The 19,857-nt window shown below is 40.4% G+C and overlaps 1 protein-coding gene across 1 annotated transcript; it reads left to right on the top strand.

Annotated features, from left to right (window-relative positions):
* The first annotated feature begins 287 nt into the window (after positions 1 to 287).
* Positions 288 to 18,460, top strand: Capsl (calcyphosine like). The gene is made up of 5 exons (XM_038324259.1): positions 288 to 359; positions 9,266 to 9,402; positions 14,180 to 14,357; positions 14,657 to 14,866; positions 18,172 to 18,460. The coding sequence occupies exons 2-5, from the start codon at positions 9,266 to 9,268 to the stop codon at positions 18,271 to 18,273; spliced, it is 627 nt and encodes a 208-aa protein (XP_038180187.1). The 5' UTR covers positions 288 to 359; the 3' UTR covers positions 18,274 to 18,460.
* The last annotated feature ends 1,397 nt before the right edge of the window (positions 18,461 to 19,857 follow it).

Below are 19,857 nucleotides of genomic sequence, written 5' to 3'. Positions count from 1 at the left end.
ACAATTGCCAACAGGACTTCTGCCTGTCACCTCCTCCAGAACAAACAGCATGGGCTTTCAGAGTCACTGGGATTTCCTAGGTAACAGGAGTGTAAACTTGAGAAAAAAAAAAAAAAAAGCAGGCCCGGCATAGGAATGACAGCGAGCTGAGCCAATCAGATCCTGAGTCTGTAGCAGCGTTTTTTAGGCCATCCAATTAGCACTGAAAGTTTTGAAGGGGAGGGACACCTTTGGAAGACAGGTAAGAGGGAGGAGACACAGGGTCATAAGAGAATACTAGAGTCCTCAGGTGCAGAAAGAAGTCCCGTGTCCATAGTTTCAGCTTGAAGCAGCCTGTTGCTACAAGATTAGCATTTCAGGTAACTTAATGTTCTTACTTATTCTATTAACTCTGTCACTTCTGCTTTATTTTTAACTATGAGGCTCTATTATCTAAAGAAAAAAAAATTAGCCTTGATGAGAAATCATGTCCCAAAGAAGCCATCCCTGCTGTCAGTGCACAGAGCTTGGCCCCTGGGGTAATCTCTTGAAAGAGATTCTTAGAGAAAATTCAGTTTCATTTAGCAAAGGCAAAGGAGACAAGCCCTTTCTGAGTAGTGTCTGTGTTCTGGGTTCTTGGATGAGGAGTGTTTCCATGATTTGCTAAGGATCCTGGTGCCCCTGATGAAACTAAGCCTACGAGAATTCTGTTTCCAAACCACAAATCAATCAACAAATATATTCCAATATTTTTGTGAAGTAAGTTTGTACTGATTATGCCATACCCCGTGGACTGTTGATAGATTCAGAATTAAAATTAGGGTTTTAACTTTATGCTTTTGGTTGTTTGAGAATTTTGTACACAGAGCATTGTATAAACATAACATCCCTCCATCTTAAATTAATGACCTCTACTTTATTATTGTTGCATGTAAATGCATCTTTCTTTTTCTCTTCCTTCATTTCTTTCTCTATTTTCTGAACACCCCCCCCCCAGACTCACTAATTAAACCCATTTAGTGATTCCAGTAAGTACTTGTGTTTAGGGTTGACCACCTTGTATGGATAACCTATCAGGGGACTTTCCCCTAAAAAAAAAAAAAAAAGATTTCTTCTTTTTCATCAGTCATTGTTTGTTTGCTTGTTGCTCTTTTTCTTACTCTTGTTATTTAAATACTCTCTGAAGACTATAATTTAATTGTATCATTCCTCCTTTCCTTTCACTACTCCAACCTCCCTATACACCCCCTTTGCCCTATTAAAATTAGTGGTGTGCTTTTAATAGAATAATATATGTATATTTTGTTTATGAACACTAATAATATTTTGGTAGCCCTGAGTATGCTATCTTATGTGCAATATTATACAAAAGAGCCTGCGTGATCATAATGCTAAGGAGTGTGTACAGAATTTTAAGCATTTAATGAACCTTTGAAGGGATTGAAAATAGAGGCACACTTTATGACTCAGATCCAGAGCTGCAACAGAAACATCTTTTTCTTTCAGTTCTAGTAAGGCAGAGCCAGTTGAGTAATGGTTTCTATGGTGGCGGTGGACAAGGGAGTGGACAGATGTGTGACAGGACACAGAAAAATAAAGGTGGTAGTGCGGTCTCTATGGTGATGAAGTGAGTGACACCTTCTGGTGCTGCTGTTTATACTGTGAGCAAATGTGAAAGACTCGTGAAGACAATGATGATGGGAAGAATTTGTAGTTCGTTGGGGTGAGCTTTTGTCATTCTGATTGGGGTAAGATGGAATGTCAAAGTTATTTTGATTTGCATTTCCCTAGTTGCTAGGGACGATAAATTTTTTTTGAGGTATTTTTAAGCCATACTTTTTTCTTCTTTGGAGATCTTGTTGTTCAGAATCCAGGGCCATGTTTTTATTTTTGTTATTTATTTAAATAAATTTTATATTTTTTGGGGGGGGAAGGGGTCAGGGTTTCTCTGTGACTAGCTCTTGCAGATTAGGCTGACCTCGATCTCAGAAATCCACCTGCCTCTGCCTCCCGAGTGCTAGGACTAAAGGCGTGTGCCTCTTGCCACCTCCCTTCAGCCAGGCCCAGGTTTTGATTGGGTCATGTTTTTTGGTTTTACTTGACTCTTTGATCTTTTTTAAAAGTTTTTTAAAATATACATTCTTTGCATTAGTCATTTGTCTGATAAAGAGCCAGCAAATATTCTTTCCTAATTTGTAGGTGTTCTACTTTCCTGGTTATTGATTTAACTGTGGAGACGATTTTAGTTTTAAGAAGTCCAACTTACCAATTATTGGACTTAGTCTTGAGCAAATGGAATCCTACTCAGGCAGTCCTTTCAGACGCCAATAGCCTGTAGCCGTGTTTTCTTTGAGCAGTTTCAGTGTTTCAGGTTTCATGCTTAGGCCCTTTCATCCTTTTGGAGAGTTTTTGTGCAAGAGGATAGGTGTGGCTTTAAATTCAATATTCTGCATGTGGACATTCAATTTTCCTAGCTCCATTTGTTGAAGATGCACCCACCTCCAAGATTATGCTTTTAGTGTCTTTTTGTCGGATATTAAATGGCTAAAGTTACAAGTCCTAACTTGGTTTGGTTCTTTGCTTTTGTTCCCTTGGTCTATCTTAGCATTTTTGTGATAAAACACATGTCCAAAGCAGGCTGGGGAGAAAAGGGTTTATTTGGGCTGCACTTCTAATTATAGTTAGGACTGGAAGTATGGACAGGACCCTGGAGACAGGAGCTGAGGCAGATGAGTGTTTATGGTACCATTTCCTGGGCAGGTGGTCATGGGCTGTATGACAAAGCTAGCTAAGTATAAATCCAAGTGTCCCAGCCAGCAAACAGCATCTGATGCCAAGGTTGTTGTTCCTCCTGGCTGTGAGTGAGGGCCCTGCTTAGAACTGTGTGGGATAGCAAGCAGATGGCCTTTGAGTTCCTGTTTGAATGCCTGGAGCTGATTTTATCAGTGGCGGAGTCTAGTCTCTAAACTGCAACAAGTCCTCTTCTCTCCTTAGCAGCTCTTGGTCAGTGTTTTATATCAAAGATGAGGATGAATAATTGTTGAGAGGCTGCTCCCTGCAGAGTTTGCAATGAAAGGAGGATCTGCAAAATTGGCCTATGTCTGCATGGCATGCTCAGGACCAGCCTCTCCCAGAGACTCTGAGCTGATGAGAAGGTGCTTGGGAGGAGTAAGGTGTTGACCTCATGAGAGTTCGATAATTTTTCATCCCTGTAATCTGGTGTTTTAAATAAAGCTTTACCTGAATTTTCTTATAAAATTTTGATTACTATGGACAGTACCTTGGACTTGTGGTCCTAGGTATAAAAACAAAGTAGGCTGAGCAAGCCAGGAAGCAGCCTTCTTCCATGGCTTCTGTAACTCCTCCTGCCTCCTGCCCTGTTTGAGTTCTTGTCTTGACTTTCCTCAGTGATGGACTCTGTAGCGGACTGTACCATGAAAAAAAATGACACCCACTGTTTGGCCATGGTTTTTTTCTCACAGCAATAGAAACCCCAACTCAGACAATGATACTTCAAAAGTATTTTTCAAATATTCACAAACATGAGAAATAGTACTTAATCTTCACTCCAGTATTAACAGAAAGATTAAAGAACAGGCTTCTCTATGCTAAAAGAACATAGAGCCCACAGCACCACATTGAAAAGAGAGAGACGTTCTCAGTAGTCCTGAAACTCCAGGGCCTTGGTCTTGGACTTCATCATCTAGGACTCTAGGGAATAAAATTTGTTCCTCTGTAAATTACCCAGTCTGTGGTACTTTGTTAGTGGGGTAGAGAGGAGGAAAGAAGGATGAGAGAGACCAGTGGCATAAAAGGGACCCAATAAAATAGGATGTAGATGAATCATTGAGCTTAGTCAGTCATAAAGAAAGATGCCTTTATTGTCTCTGACCTCGGCGTGGACCATTTGGGTGCATTGCTAAACCTAAGAGCCCATCAGAGTGACCGAACTCTGCTCTGGAACCAGAAAGCTAGACAAGTTTGTACTGAAAATGGTTATGAAGGCAATATAAGGCATAGCCATGGTGCTCAGGATGAAGTCTGAGGTAAGGGAGGCAGGAGGGGAACTGGAGTGAAGGCGGGCTTTTTTCCTCACGATGGCTTCAAGCCCTCCTACCTTAGCCAGTTGTCACCTGCTCTGCAGATTGTTCCTCTACTCTATCCTTTCCATCAGAACGATGTTTTAAAACTGCAGGAACTATTACAGCAACACTACCTCTTTTTGTTTTGGAAATATCGAATGCGATGGCACAGACATTACAGAAATACCTAAAATGGCATTTAAAGTGAAAAAAAAAATAACCCCAAAGAACTATTGCTCAGTTTAGCAGTCGAGAAAATAAAAAAGCCTTGACAACATTAAGGGGAAGGAGCCACCTTGGGGAAATCAGTACAGCTCGGCAGGCACTTGTTGTTCTTAGGGGCTGCCTTATGTGACTGCCACCCGGCAGGATGGTTTTCTTGGAGCACACATTCCCTGTAATTCAGCACTAGGGGGCAAAAAACACTAGCAGAAACCAAATGAGACCTAGCCAGCCACTGTGCTGCACACCCCTGGCAGCTAGGAGAGGTGGCCTCTTCCTTGGTACATATTCTTTGCCCCAGCCCTGCACGTCCTTTGCTCTGCCTTCCATTATGTAATTCTGTCCTCTCCCCTCGGCATTCTACAGATCGACTCCTTCAATGTAGTTTTATTTGAGCAGGTCAAAGGTATTCCAGGTCCCTTGACTACTTTGTCAGGGAAATCCAAAGAAGGCTTCATTTTTGAGGATTTAGTAAGACATTTCTTTGGACTTAATAATAAACTGGATGTGGAAGAATTTGATGTTTTAGGATGTATGGATGAATATGCTAGAGAATGCTTTGAAGATTTGGTCTACAAAGCATTTGTGCTTACAGGTTGTTGTCTATGTAGTTATGGAGAGAGGGAGTGAGAAAGGGATGGAAGTAGGGAGGGATGGAGGTGGGGGGAGGGAGAAAAGGCGGAAGATATAGAAGCAGGGAAGGAAGGAGGGATGGAGGAAGGAAGGGAAGGAGGGAGGGAGCGAGGTGTAGTTCAATTTTCTGCCACCAGGTAGCACTAAAGAGATCTCAAAGAAGTGCAGAAGCAGAAGTGTAGGTCAGGGCCTTGAAGCAGAACACGTCAGATGGCGGGGGTGGAGGGGGTAAAGGAATCCCATGCTAGCTCCTAATATGGTATAGTAAGGAGTTCTTTATTAAAGGAGGACTCACAGATCACAAAAAGGAAACAGAGACATCCTGGTGTGGCAAGCGGGAAGTGAGAGGGCTTGGCTAAGTCATAAGAGGAAATTAACTATGACTTTCTAGTCTTCAACCCCATCAATGACCTGAGAAGGGAGATAATATTACTTGAGTAAGTGGTGAGTGCATTCAAGCAGCTTCCAAAATGTGCAGTAAACGACAGAGACACCTGGCTACCTGGGCAATCACCCAAAGTTTCACTAGCAACATTGGAGCAACCAACTTTGGCTAAGGCCTAGAGTAACTGACAGATCATTTTAAGATGCAGGAAGATTTTCAAAACCGTCTTACCCTGTCTTGGCAAGGTTTGGCAATCTTTTTCTTGTACCTTTCTTTTATCCAGTTTAGACACCATGCATTTTGTCAGTGGTCAAGGCACAGGCAGTTCCTTGCTCAAAGGCCAGTTTTGCCAAGAAGAAAACAAGCTTCAAGTAGAGAGTCTCTGGTGCTCAACATTCTCTCTGGAATAGATCGGTGCTGCCAGGAGCAATTGTGTCACATCAATAGAACCCTAAGTTATTTAAATGCCATGTTCCATAGTCCTTTGAAGTGGTTGAAGATTGCCAATCTATGCAGAATAAAACTCTATGTATCTAAAGGACCTGAGAAGTCTAAACTATGACAAATATGGATGACTTTTGACCTATAATACTTAATACCTGCGTAACTTAAAGACTAAAGCTTTATATTAGAACATTAAACAATCTTTAAACAACTATGCAGAAAATGAGGACATGACCTCAAATTGTAAACAATGTATAAGTATATTGATCAGAAATAGAAATGTATAATGCAATATGATAAATATATCCTAAAATTGTGTCAATATGCAAAATGTGTTAAACAGAGGTGAAACATGCATTTATACAATCTGACAAAATAACTTTGCATAGGTCTACAAATATTGTAAACAGAAATAGGAGCATATTCAATATAACAAATATAATTAGAATTTGTTCCAATATACAAGAACCTATACCAATGTAAATTGTCTATAAATAATAGTTCACAAGTATTCATACAATTAGGGCTCAAGTGAATCTCTTTTCCTAAGAGTCAGTCTACACAGAAACTCTAAGAAATGCTCTCAGAAGCCGATTTCTCTGTATTTCTATATCCCACCTGACAAGAATATTGCAAATCCAGGCTAAGAATTTAGTGGCCATGAGTCTCCTTTGAGGGGGGCTGGTCCACTCATTCTCTGCCCCAGATCTCCAAGTCTCTCCACTTGCTGCTCTGTTAATGTCCTATCATCTGTCATTGTGGGTGAGGGTGCGTTTTAGGGAAGAGAGGCAAGGCAACAGCAGCTCTGGATACAGCCCTAGCTCTCCCTTCACTTCACACCTCAAGCTTTTTCACATGGATTTTAAACAGATCTATCACTCTCCACAGGGTCCGGGCAGCATACTGGACACAATAGGTTCATCCTGGCTGCATGTCCCATTTTCTGTGACTTCTCATAAATATGACACACATGTGACACACATGTACATAGACACATGCATTAAAATGAAATAAAAATAAAAACGGTGTATTTCTCTACTTAGGCTATTTAACTTTTTGCTTTGACCAAAACATGTGGTACACCAGTCATCTCAATTATATAGGAACCATCCTTGCACACTCACAGCCCTAGCCTAGGTATTTTTTTTAAGCTTCTATTATGAGGAAAATGTAGATATCATTTCCTCTTTGGTGTCTCAGAAAGTCCCCAGGCCAAAGCTGTGATACCAGTGATCTTTCTCTTTGGGTGAACTGTAGCTCAGTAGGGAGATAAAGTGAGATTCCAGGCTGTGAATGTTGTCTGGGCCTACTGTTGCTGCCCCAAACTATCAATCTGGACGGAGGTTTGCTGAAGCAATGCACTGCTGTTTCTCTGACAAGCTAACTGTACATATGCTGAGCCAACACATGGTGGTGCTGTGGCCTCATGCATTGGGAAGGACTGCCTCCTAAGTCTGGTTCAAATTGACAGATTGTACTGTTGTGACCATAAGCAAAGGGGGTATTTTGGAGTCAGACACATTTTAATTGGGGCTGTGATGTCAGCGACATCATGACATCATCTTCGGAGATTGCAGCTGGATGTATTATTCAAACCTCAGAGCTTTGAGTATATCTTGCCCTCCTTTATTGGAAATACTGCTCTATTCCACCTTCCTCTCAAACCCCAGGTCTTGCAAACTTTATTTTTCCTGTTCTGCTTTAATGTGAAGCTGCAGAATTCAAGTGAAGATTCTGTTCCCCAGAGAGCTTGATTCTCTGAGTTTCCTCTCAGATTCCTAACCTCTATCCTAACACAGTACATTGAAAAGAGGACGTGGCTAATATTGGCTGCTTGTTGATGAATTAAGTGACTAACTGATGAAAAGCAATGGTCGATGTGAGCATCTCAAGTGCCATGTTTGACTGCAATGTTTTCCTGAATTCATCAGGTTATATCAAGTAGCGTAAGCCTACATCACCTCTGGTAGAACTGGCCTGAGAAGGCAGAAGTGGTTGCAGTCTAGATCCCTGTTTCTGGTCTTCCCAAAGTCTATTTTTATTTTTCATGAGGAACTGCCAGAAAATTATACTTTGAATTTCTTAATACTGTTATATATGGTGGAGCAGAAAGAATCTGGTGGGATTAAAAAGTACAATGTCTATTGTTCACTGGGACTTATAAGACAGTAATGTTATCAATCCATACTTGTTCTCCTATGCTGGTTTTACTGTGTCCTACCAAATTTATGTATTAGAAACTTAATTCCGAAGTTTATGTGTTATGACACTTTCCAGTAGGACCTTTGTGATATAACTAAAATTAGAAGAAGTCCTCAGAGTGGGGCCTCCATGATGGCTACAGTGTGGCCTTAACAAAAGAGAAGGGGGCTTAGGCCTGACATACTTGTTCTGCTATGACATGTGATACCCTACATGATGCAGTATGAAGCCCCTCACTTGGTGCTAAGCAGATCCTGGTGTTCTCTGATCTCTCCTGTTTACTGTCTACTCTAGATAGCTGCTGTCATAGGCAGCAGACAATAGAGTTTGGCTCAAACTCATATTCACCAGGGATGGGTTTGGAAAAATAAGAACAATCTTATCCAGGCGCCTATACTTTTGGTCTTGTGCTCTTCCCACTGACGTAAGAGTTCTGAGAATCCAAATCTGGACTGGCCAGGTCACCTTCTACTATTTCTGAATATTTCTTACAGAAAAGAACAACTAAGGGAGTAAGATAGGTGTGTGTGTATATGTGTGTGTGCGCGCGCAAGCGCACGCACATGTGTGAATGTGCATGTATCTGTGAAAGAGATAGAAAGAGAATTGGTTTTTCAATTTTATTCTTCCTTAAAAGCCTTGCTAGAGGGGCATTAACCAAAGAGAGTGTATGAGTTACTGGTAAGCATCACTAACACTCTTACTGAGAAACTCAGTGAAGACAGAAGCAATAGAACTTGGCACTTAAACCAAAGGGGAGAGCATTAAATGTAGAATCAAAGGGATACAGGGCCTTATAAATTATATATGCACACACACACACACACACACACACACACACAAACCACATCACAATTGGTTCAAACAAGTAAGTACTGAGAAATTCAACTCCCACTGATGTTCCAGGTCTAATGGTTTCTTTGACTTTTCCATATCCATGCACCCTGCTTTGTTCAACTTCAGCATCCTCAGCAGCTTCTGAAAGCTTTCTTTTTTCCCTTTTCCTTTCACTGTTAAGGACATGTTTGTGTGGACAGTGAAGGGCTTCAGAAAGATCAAAGCATATTGGGAAATGGCTGTGTTCCTTGTTATTTTCCAGAGTGACGAGAACACATGTCTGCGAAACTAGATAAAGTAGGTTGTAAAAATGCCAAGCACACAATTGGCATAGTTAGAAATTGTAAAATTTTAGGAAGTTTAAGACTGTTTCCTGAGGGCAGAATGACAGAAGGCTGTATGTTTCATTGCGCCAACTCCCCCGCTAGATGCGGGCAGTAGGGTCTAAATTCCATTAACAGGCTGTGGATTCTCTTTTCAGATGGCAGGGACAGCACGCCATGACCGTGAGATGGCAATCCAATCCAAGAAAAAGCTCTCCACAGCCACTGATCCCATCGAAAGACTGCGATTACAATGCCTGGCCAGGGGCTCTGCAGGCATCAAAGGTCTTGGCAGGTAGGATAGTGTCCTAGTTACTTTTCTAAATCAGTAGCAAAACGCTATGAATAAGGAAACTAGCAGATGAAACCATCTAATTGGGGGCTTAACGGTTCTACATGGTTAGAGTCCATGACCAGCAGGGAGCATGGCAGCAGGCAAGTAGGCACGGCACTAGCGTACTAGCTGAGAGTTTACATCCTGATCCACAAACAGGAAGCAGAGAGATATAACGTCAAAACCCACTTCCAGCGATACATCTCCTCCAATAAGACCACACCTCTTAATCTTATCAAGAGGTCCACCAGAAGGGTACCAAAAATCCAAGCATATATAAGCCTATAAGAGGCATTTGCCTACCAACCACCACAGTGGGGACACAGTGAAAGGAAATAGATCAGGATTGTTTAGGTGAGCCTTACACTGACTTTGTGATATTGGGCAAATGATTTCCTCTTAAGGCCTCAGTTTCTTATCTGTGAAATTCATTGTTTAGGGGAGCTAATCTCTGAGTCCTCACAGCATGTTTCATTCTTAATTTCAAATTTAGCAAAGCATGTGTCTGTTTCAAGGAAGGGAAGCTTCTGTGGCAATGGAGGCAAGGAAAGCATGCTTAGGAGTACAGACACTTGGAAGGACATGGAGAGAGGTCCCGCCCAAAACTGGGGTAGAAGATGGAGGTGTAACAATAATTAAAGAATTTAGAAAAGCAGGCATGGTGGCATATTCCTGTTATCTCAGCACTGGGGAGGTGGAAGCAAGAGGATCAGCAGCTCAATGCCATTTCTGGCTAATGAGTTGAGGCCAGAAGCCTTGGCTACATGAATTTTGTATAAAAGAGAATGTGGAGCTTGTTTCCAGCCAGGCTGGCATGTCTCACTTGCCACCGTAATTGCCCATGGGATCACTCAGTGCTCACCTCAGTAGTAGTCTATTGGTCAAGTGATTCTGCTTATATTCCCTGATATTTGACAGTGTGTATAGACTTGAGGACTGAAAATTCCAAGGAGAAAGGAGACTGAGTCTTCTAAGAATGAACTTTGTATATTTTAACAAATTATAATGAATATATATCATAAACTGGCCTTGTACATATTTTGGGGCCATCATGCATGGACAAGCTTCTGCAGGTCCCAGGAAGGACCAAGACTAAGAGAGTACACAAATGTGCTGTTCAATGGTATGAGAAGATGTTTGATAAAGAAGTACAGGAAGTCTGTGTAAGGAGAACACAACCTCATACCCAGAGGCTGCAGAAACTTTATTTGCAGTCAGGTACTGGGCACCTGGGGAAGCCCCTCTTAAAAACTCCCAAAGAACAAATACCCAAGGCACTTCCATACCTTTCTTAAAATAAACTTGGCTCTGTTAAAAGTTCAGGGGTGTAGATATAAGGAGCTTGCTACTCATGCTCTCATAGGCCACTTCCTTTCAGTGTTGTGTGGTTTCAACCTCTAGGTCCTTTTAGGTTCTCTTCCTTGTCTTCAGTGCAGACCTCTGAGGAACCCTGACTTGTTTTCCACTAACGATCATGCAATTGGATTCTTTCTGCTGTCCATGCCATTCCCACCTTGTGTTATCCTCAACCTTTATCTAAACTAGCCCTCCCACTGTGAGCTGCTACCATCTCTCCCTGAGCTTTCTGCTTAAACTGCCCTCTGCCAACCTTATATTGTTGACTTTGGTCTCCCTTAGTCTGTCTTCAATTCATGTAGAGGGAAACCCTCATTCCACCCTTGTCTTTGGATCTATTGGAAATCAGGTATTCCCCTTTATTCTAAGTCCTGACCCCAGTAAATATACCCCCATAAATGCAAACATTCTCACTGATCTTGATTTTGAAGGATACCTCTTTAGTTAGTGTCTGCCATCTACAAACTCAAGGGCTCTCACTCTGTGGAATGTGTGCTTGTGGAACCATCTTCCCATCTCGTCTTAAGTATTTATTCTAAAGCTCAACATCAAGTTGATTCTGTTATCATTTTGGCACCTCTAATTTTTGACCCAGACGTCTATAGAATTTCAATAGTATATATTCTTCCTTAAGCACTTCCTACTCTCCAAGAAATAGAGAGAGCTCCTATTTCTATTGCCAATATCCTGAATTCACCATATGTCTTACACATGGCTGAGAGAGCTCATCTTTACTCTGTCCTCTTGTACACACCAGGAAGAAAATCCTATTCTGAGCTCTAATTTATATCTTATAGCAGAAAAGAAACTCTAAGTTTTTTAACTAATTGGAAACTAGTGAAAAATCTCTGGTAGTTGCTTTTCTTTTCCTTTCTGCAAACGAAGCTATCAACACTCATCATTTCTTGAGTTGGAATATTGAGAATTGTCTTCATCAGTCCACCACAGTGATGATCTGATTTCCCAGAATTCTGAGGTCTCTTCTCATACCGTCATCTGAGTGGCTCATGGGCAGACTCTCAGCCTCTTTCACTGCCAAGGTTCCTGCATAATTCTTCCAACCAGTTCTTTCTTAGGACTCTAAGAATTTATCTTGATGATATTCTGCTCATGAAAACTATGCAGTCACTTTATTATATAACAAAGTTTTATCATGTAACAAGGTTTACATGTTTTATCATGTAACAAGGTTGAAGCTCCTTAGAACTTAAGGAGATTAGAATTCTTTATATTTTTCTATCGATCCACTTGTCCGTGCTTCTTCCATCTTTTTTAAGCTTTGGTAGCAGTCTTCTTGCTTCCACAGATGGACAAGGAATGTTCCACAAGCTACTATAGATCTAAAATGCTTCTCCTTGCCAGAACTCAGAATAGCTGATTTCCCTCCTTTCCTATCTCCCTGTCGCTGAATAAATTTCATACGGATAGAGTCTGTGTCTCATTCAACTATGTATTTCAAATTACAGTATTTAATCTAATGTTTGGCAGCTTATAAGATGCCTAGCTGATGATGAAGTTTTTTGAACAATCCAAGATGTATCAGCAATGCATTATTTATTTCAAATTAATCTTTGAAGACAGAAACTTGTCAGCTTATTTCTTGTAGTAGGAAAGTTTATTCATTAACTCATCTAGCTGGTGGATATTAAAAGAGTGATTGCTACCCAGTGAATTTATAGCAATACAAAGCATAGAGATGGACTCTGCCACCAAACAGTCATGTCCAATCTGTATAACGTACTTATTTACTTAATAATATCCAAAGTGTTCTTTCTTGCTTTTAAAAGAAAATATGAAATATAAATTAACAAGAGTCTGAAATTTTATTCATTTTTAGTTTTTCATTGCTAGTCAGTCAGCGTAAATGGCTCCATTATGGAATATTATACATAAATATATATCCATTCTTTTTCATCTTTCTTCATTGTCCTATTTCTTTACTCCTTCTTGCTGGTCACTTCCTCCACATAGTAAGGCATCTACCTTTATGTCATTTGCATCTGAATCCCTCATCTTTACACAGTACTAGCAAAAAGAAAATCGTAAGCTGTAACTTAGCAAATGCATTTATTTTAGTGTTAATTAGAAATGATGGGTCAAGAGAATAGACTTTTGTGGAAAAGTGAGACCCAGTTATATTCAAGTTTATATAGCTCTTGTTACTGCAGAACTAGAATTCAAGTTCACCTTTCTGAAAACCTAAATTATAATTCTGTCTGTTATGATTCTAGCAAGCATGTAATTCTTAGGGCTTTAGTATGGGGAGTGGCGTATGGTGGAGGGAAGGAAATGAGTAAGATCATAACAAGATGATATGGCATTTATAGAAAGGCCTTAGGCATCGCGAGATCAATGAGATGACATATCATTTCTTTCATAAAAGTTGTAGGTATCAAGCATTTGGAATGATTAGACTCCTAGCCTATAACAGATGTGTTTCTAAGCAGAGGCTTCCTGTGGACGAAACAGCATCTGTATACTTTATGTGGTCAGTGCTCATAAGTGGAGACTTAGAAGCCTTATTTATGTTTGATAATAGTTTACTAAGATTAATATGATTTCATAAAAATAAAAATACTATGCTTCAATTGCTTGTCTACATTTTTGGCATTTGTTTAGGTGGAAGATGAGGAAACAATGATTTATTAGCAAACATGGGTTCCTGTGAAGGTTACCTATATTAGTAACTCTTTGATGTGGCCGGAAAACAAACAAGCAGTCTCCGCTTACAACTCTTCATTATTTTAACAAGATACCTGGGGTAATAAACCTGCATGGAGAAAAAGTTCATCGCTGCTCACAGTCAGAGGTTTCAGTTTATGATCAATGAACTTCATTGCTGTGGCCTGTGACAGGGCCGTTGCCTTAGCACAAGGAGAATGCAGTAGGGATAAAGCTGCCTGTTGTTGGCTGGGAGGCAAGCAGAAGAAAGCAGGCAGGGTCCAGGCAATAGCCTTCGCAAGGGCACAACTCCAATTATCTGACTTCCATCCAGTAGGCTCCAGTCTCAGCAGACACTACCAACCTCCAGCAACACCACTGCACTCCACAGCCAAGCTGTCACACCTAGATGTTTGGGAGACTTAAAAACTAACTGTTGTACATGTCATTGAATTAAAATCAACGAGTACAACTACAGCCTTCTATGTGTGTATGTGTGTCCATGCACAATGTGAGTTTGAACGTTTGCTTTCCTGTAGGAAATGCTCAGAGCCTCTGAGCTCAACAGTGAGCATGCAGAGAAAAGTCTAAAACTTATGTATTGTATTTGAAAGCAAATGGGGGTGGCTCACTTTTCGCATCTTTACACGTAGATGTTGTTCTTTTTGTGTTTGTTTGTTTTGTTTTGTTTTATCTTATTTTTCCACATTGTTATCTTCAGAGTGTTTCAGATCATGGATGACAATAACAACCGAACCCTTGATTTCAAAGAATTTTTAAAAGGGTTAAATGATTATGCCGTGGTCATGGAGAAAGAAGAGGCAGAAGAACTTTTCCGGAGATTTGATAAAGATGGAAATGGGACCATAGACTTCAACGAGTTCCTTCTCACATTAAGGGTACATATTTTCCCCAAACTTTTGCCTTATGAATCAGTGTTTTCTGTGGAAGAGTTTGACTTTCACATGGTTTGGGTTGACTACCTCAAAGTTTTGTTTTCAGAACTTGCTAGTACATTTCACGGGGGTGTGGGCAGAAGATTGAGCCAGCTGAGGGACTTTCTGTAGTATCTCACTTAGTTGTACCTAAGTAATTTCACACCACTGGTGGGAGTGTTAAGTCACATCTGCTTAGAAGTTCATTTGCATATGTATTTATCCACATGTGTGTATTTATTTTTATTTTTTAATTTATCTAGCCCCCAATGTCCAGAGCCAGAAAGGAGGTAATTATGAAAGCTTTTAGAAAGTTAGACAAAACGGGAGATGGTGTTATAACCATTGAAGATCTTCGCGAAGTTTATAATGCTAAACACCATCCAAAGTACCAAAATGGGGAATGGACGGAGGAACAAGTCTTCCGGAAATTTCTGGACAACTTTGATTCACCGTATGACAAAGATGGGTTGGTAAGTGAAAAAGATGAGTCCAGATGGAATTTATCTACCATCAGTGAAATTGTAAATAAGGAATAGGTTCAAAGCCTTAAAAAAACCTCAACATATTAATACCCTGTTACAAATAGATTACTATTCTCCCCACATACAGCTAACTATATTCTCATGAATTAAATTACAATAAAAGTGTACTTAGTTTTATATAGGACCAATATGCTTTGGAACAGATAAGCAAGGCTATTCAGGACGTTTTGTTTCTTTTGCCCTTGTCCATAGTCCGTAGAAGTATCATCTGTTATCACACTTTCCTGTGTGAAAGAGCAGCTGCGGGTAAAGGGAATCCCAGGGAGCAGAATTCACCATGACTCATGCATTAGTACATTTTGAGATTAACTTGCACATCCAAACTACAGTGAACTTCAAGGCAAAAACAGTTGCTCCCTTTTCATTAATCATTGTCTTCAACTATACAAGATGCTGTGTACTGGAAGAGATGGGCTAAGAGCCCTAAGCTACCTGTTTAAACACTTGGAGGCAGTTTTTGTTTTAGAGGACCTGAGAGGTAAGGTGATATGGGAGGGGAGTCTCTCAGCCTGGGCAGCAGCTGCACCTCTTAACCTGAGGGCCATACCAGAAAAGGTTAAGTGGGGCAATGACTAGGAAGGGGTGGTGCTTATGAGAAGAAGAAGCAAGCCTCCTCCCCCTGAAGGGAATTTCCCCTCCCTTTCCCATAAAACCTGATGACTTGTCTTATTATCAAGGGGCAGAAAGTAGGAAGGGGAAGTTTCCTGCCTGCCTGTTGACATTTTGTAGTCAGAGATGGAGAAGTAGTTGAAGTAGTGTCTTGTAGGTTGAGGAATTGTTAACAGCAGATACAAAAGAGTCCCAGCTTCTGTTGGGCAGCCGAATGTCTAGGACAGAAATAACAGAACTGTGTGTTTCCTCTAGTGCTGCTGCCTTTGATCTACCAAGATGTCAGAGAAAATAGCCAACTGCCATTTCCCCTAATAGCTCAACTCTCCATAGTCCCTGTTGTCTTTCATTCTTTCTGCAGGTGGTTCCTCCTTGTCACCAGGGGAAATGTCAGCTGCTTTTGACTCTAACAAGTGCAAGTAGCCATTTGTGATTCAACTGATTTAACGTCTCTATTGCAGGTCCTTCTGACATTTATCTCATTCAGCCACATTGATCTCTCAAAATCTCAAAAGGTTATTGGGGTTTTTCTGTAGTTACATTATGTGATATTGCTTGAATAGCATAGACCTGTAATAATGTTGAATATTAGCTATTCATCATCATTGGGTGTGTGTCTTGAAAATTCAAATTACTGAGGAAACATGAAGTCTGTCATTTGGGGAGATGTATCCCTAGTCTTTGTATGTTTAATATATGCTCCATTGGTGCTTACACAATCCATATCTGAGAGCCTTAGATCTAGAATACTTCGAAAGCCTTACTTTTATTACTAAACATAATATATATGCAGCCTTATTTATTATGTCAATGAATATGAACAATACTTATTGAACACTTATCAACTGATTATTGTGCTAAGGGCTTTACAGTCATCTTATTTAATAAACAAAATGAAATAAATATGTTCATAAAAGTGATTCAACCTTTGTGGGTTCTGAGAATCAACCCCAGGAGCTCATAATGACCAGCCAGTACTCAAAATGCTGAACATCTTCCCGGCCTTGAAACGTTTGTAATTTTACTGACATCTTAAAAACATAAGGAACTGTAAAAAAAAAAAAACCCTATGGCAAACTCTTTCATACAGACAATAATTCATGCCTGTATGTTATTTGTTTATATTTATAGATGGATGACCCCAGTTTCAGTATTCACTGAGTTCAGGGTTATGTTTCCTGGAATCTTTCACTGATTTGAGGGAGGAAGCTTATGAAACAAAATATATAGAGACATTATAGGTCATATGATTTTTTTTTTTGGTTAACATACTTTTTTGTTTCATTAATAAAAGGCCATGTTGTTCATGAGCCCCTATGGTACAAAAAAGAGATAGTAATGGTCCTAAACATTAGTGAGACAGATTAAGCTGTTAGGAACTAAAAAGAATTCTTCAGTTATTTATGAGTTTCCTTTCTTGTGATGCTTTTAATCTTTTGACTTTGAGGTTGGCCAGCTCCTATTAACTCATGAGACTTCCTTCCTTTTTTTCTAAAAGGAGAGTCCTCTGAACCTCAGTATGGAAGTAGATATCTCTGCTGATATTCCAAAGACAGTCATATACACAGAGTGGAGAGCTGGGGGAGGAGGTGGGAAAGTCATATACACAGAGTGGAGAGCTGGGGGAGGAGGTGGGAAAGTCATATACACAGAGTGGAGAGCTGGGGGAGGAGGTGGGAAAGTCATATACACAGAGTGGAGAGCTGGGGGAGGAGGTGGGAAAGTCATATACACAGAGTGGAGAGCTGGGGGAGGAGGTGGGAAAGTCATATACACAGAGTGGAGAGCTGGGGGAGGAGGTGGGAAAGTCATATACACAGAGTGGAGAGCTGGGGGAGGAGGTGGGAAAGTCATATACACAGAGTGGAGAGCTGGGGGAGGAGGTGGGAAAGTCATATACACAGAGTGGAGAGCTGGGGGAGGAGGTGGGAAAGTCATATACACAGAGTGGAGAGCTGGGGGAGGAGGTGGGAAAGTCATATACACAGAGTGGAGAGCTGGGGGAGGAGGTGGGAAAGTCATATACACAGAGTGGAGAGCTGGGGGAGGAGGTGGGAAAGTCATATACACAGAGTGGAGAGCTGGGGGAGGAGGTGGGAAAGTCATGTTTTGCTCACTTTCAGCCTTGAACGAGCAGTTCATACCTTAGAAACACACACAAATCACACATTTTACTAGGAATTGCTTTCTTTACCCATAGGTCAAAGCCTTTCTTGGAAGGTGAGATGTTGCTTATCCTGATATTGGACGTGGGCATGCTTCTTACATGTGCCAGAAAGACAGTACTAACTGCAAATATATCTACTTCTTATTCTGTGTTTAGTCTCTGTTTTTGAACCCACAGGCCCTGGTTTTTACAGGAAAGATAACAACCCATGCTGCACTCTTTACTTAGGGTAGTTTGGATGTTTTCAAGGCTTACTTCTTTTGTCCTGAGCTATTTTCATAACTATCCTTAACTTGGTTATTTTATTTTATTTTATTTTAGGTCTGTTTCTCAGCTGTAATCATATACACAGACATCCTTGGTGGTAACGCCCCTTCTCTTTACAGGGATGGAAGGGATGGCCTCCACTGAAAAGCAACGCAAAGTGTCCTTTCTCTTTCTAACTCCTCTCTCACAGGTGACGCCTGAGGAGTTCATGAACTATTATGCAGGCGTGAGTGCATCCATTGACACTGACGTGTACTTCATCATCATGATGACCACTGCCTGGAAACTCTAGATGCCTGACCCTGGAGCCAGGTCACGGAGACAGCCATCTGACTCTAAATGATCCAAACACACCTCAAAAACTCAGAAGGATATTTTATTTCATGTTCATTGCACATCTTCTTCCTTGCCAACATAGTGTATTTTTTTTAGGGCTGATATAAGGCCAGAAATAAAGTCACAAAGTAATTAACTGTAAACTTGTGTCCTCTGAAACTCTTTCCTTATTTTTAAAATAAGAATTATTAAAATTGCATCTCTACATTTGCTAACGCTGTGGCTATGTCAATCAACTTGGGATGGCTCCCTTGGTCATCAGTGAAATTTTGAATCTTGTAATTGTGACCTTATTTGCACAGAAAGTCAAGATATTTTCACCTTTAAGCTAGGTGTGAGAATATCTCTATTTGTATAGTTGTAAAATTTTAAGGGTCCTAGCCTCAATTTGGGGACAAGAAAGAATATACTAGGTTTATAATTTCTGCAAGTGAATCTGGAGTTTAACTCCTTGGGGTCTATGGAAGCCTTCTTTTGGCAAATAGATTGAACATGACTATAGGTTTGTTGGTTTCTATTGGTTTTTAAATACTGATATGCATGGAGGCCATTTTGTTGAATGATAAACCTATGGATGTTCAGCACCTTTCTGTGGTTGGATCTGTGAGTCTGGACTGGACTCTTCTATTTTATGTGGAACAGCTTCACTGCGGTAACTAGCAACATTTCCTTTGGCACAAAGTTTGTCGAACTCTTCTCCGTTGTCAGCCAAGCATGCTGACAGTTCTCTTTACCCAAAGAGGATGGACATGGGCCAGACTAAAGTCATAGAGCTTTCCAAAGCAGATTCTTCATGATACTTGATACTTAGTGGTTCAAATCCTCTTTCCAGCCCTCATCTCTGCTTGTATCTTATTGACATTGGATAATCAATGCATGAGGGACTAATGGAAATAACAGAAGCCTCAGAAATGAAAGAAATGGAGCCTGAAACTGCAGCTCCTAGTCTGTGTGATTTGTGCTTGGGGCCACAGACAAGACTTTGAATAAACACTGTTTGTGACGCTGGGATGAATTTCTAGCTGCTTTTGTTGCTCAGAAGTCTTTTCTACAGACCCCGTATTAAGCTGGCTCTGTGCATTGGTTTAGGGACATGAATTAGGTTGATGGTGTTTTCAAGATCTTCTGAATATAAATGACTCAATAAAGTGGGTCTAATGATACTTTGTAATATTAACTTATATCCCCATTATTTACCATTTATCTTACACTCTTCCTTGAGATCAGGATAGATACTATTTCAATGCTGTGAAAACAGGTGTTGCGAGATGAGAATTATATGTTATTTATTGGGGCACCTTGCTTTGTTTCTTGTTGGGGAAGCTCAATTATTTATTGTAGTAACTTGCTGGAGAAGAGGCCTTTGTCTTGAGGTTGGGCACGTCTTTATATCATAGGAAACCAGCTTTCCCCTTATTAATTATATAAGACATGCTTTCCATTGAATTTACTAACCAGTCTTCTATAGAGAAGGGCAGGACAACCAATACCAAATGTAATGAAAAATATGTACAAATCACACAGGAAGCACAAATATGCA

The sequence above is a fragment of the Arvicola amphibius genome, chromosome 3 (assembly GCF_903992535.2).
Source record: "Arvicola amphibius chromosome 3, mArvAmp1.2, whole genome shotgun sequence".
Lineage (NCBI taxonomy): Eukaryota > Metazoa > Chordata > Mammalia > Rodentia > Cricetidae > Arvicola > Arvicola amphibius.
Note: the sequence above shows the minus strand (reverse complement) of the source record. Positions and strands in the feature narration are given on the sequence as shown.

Excerpts from the sequence above, each read along its gene's own strand:
- Capsl (XM_038324259.1), top strand. The coding sequence starts at position 9,266 with ATGGCAGGGACAGCACGCCATGACCGTGAGATGGCAATCCAATCCAAG. Across the intron at positions 9,403-14,179 it reads GGCATCAAAGGTCTTGGCAG|AGTGTTTCAGATCATGGATG; the intron begins GTAGGATAGTGT and ends TGTTATCTTCAG. Across the intron at positions 14,867-18,171 it reads CGTATGACAAAGATGGGTTG|GTGACGCCTGAGGAGTTCAT; the intron begins GTAAGTGAAAAA and ends CCTCTCTCACAG.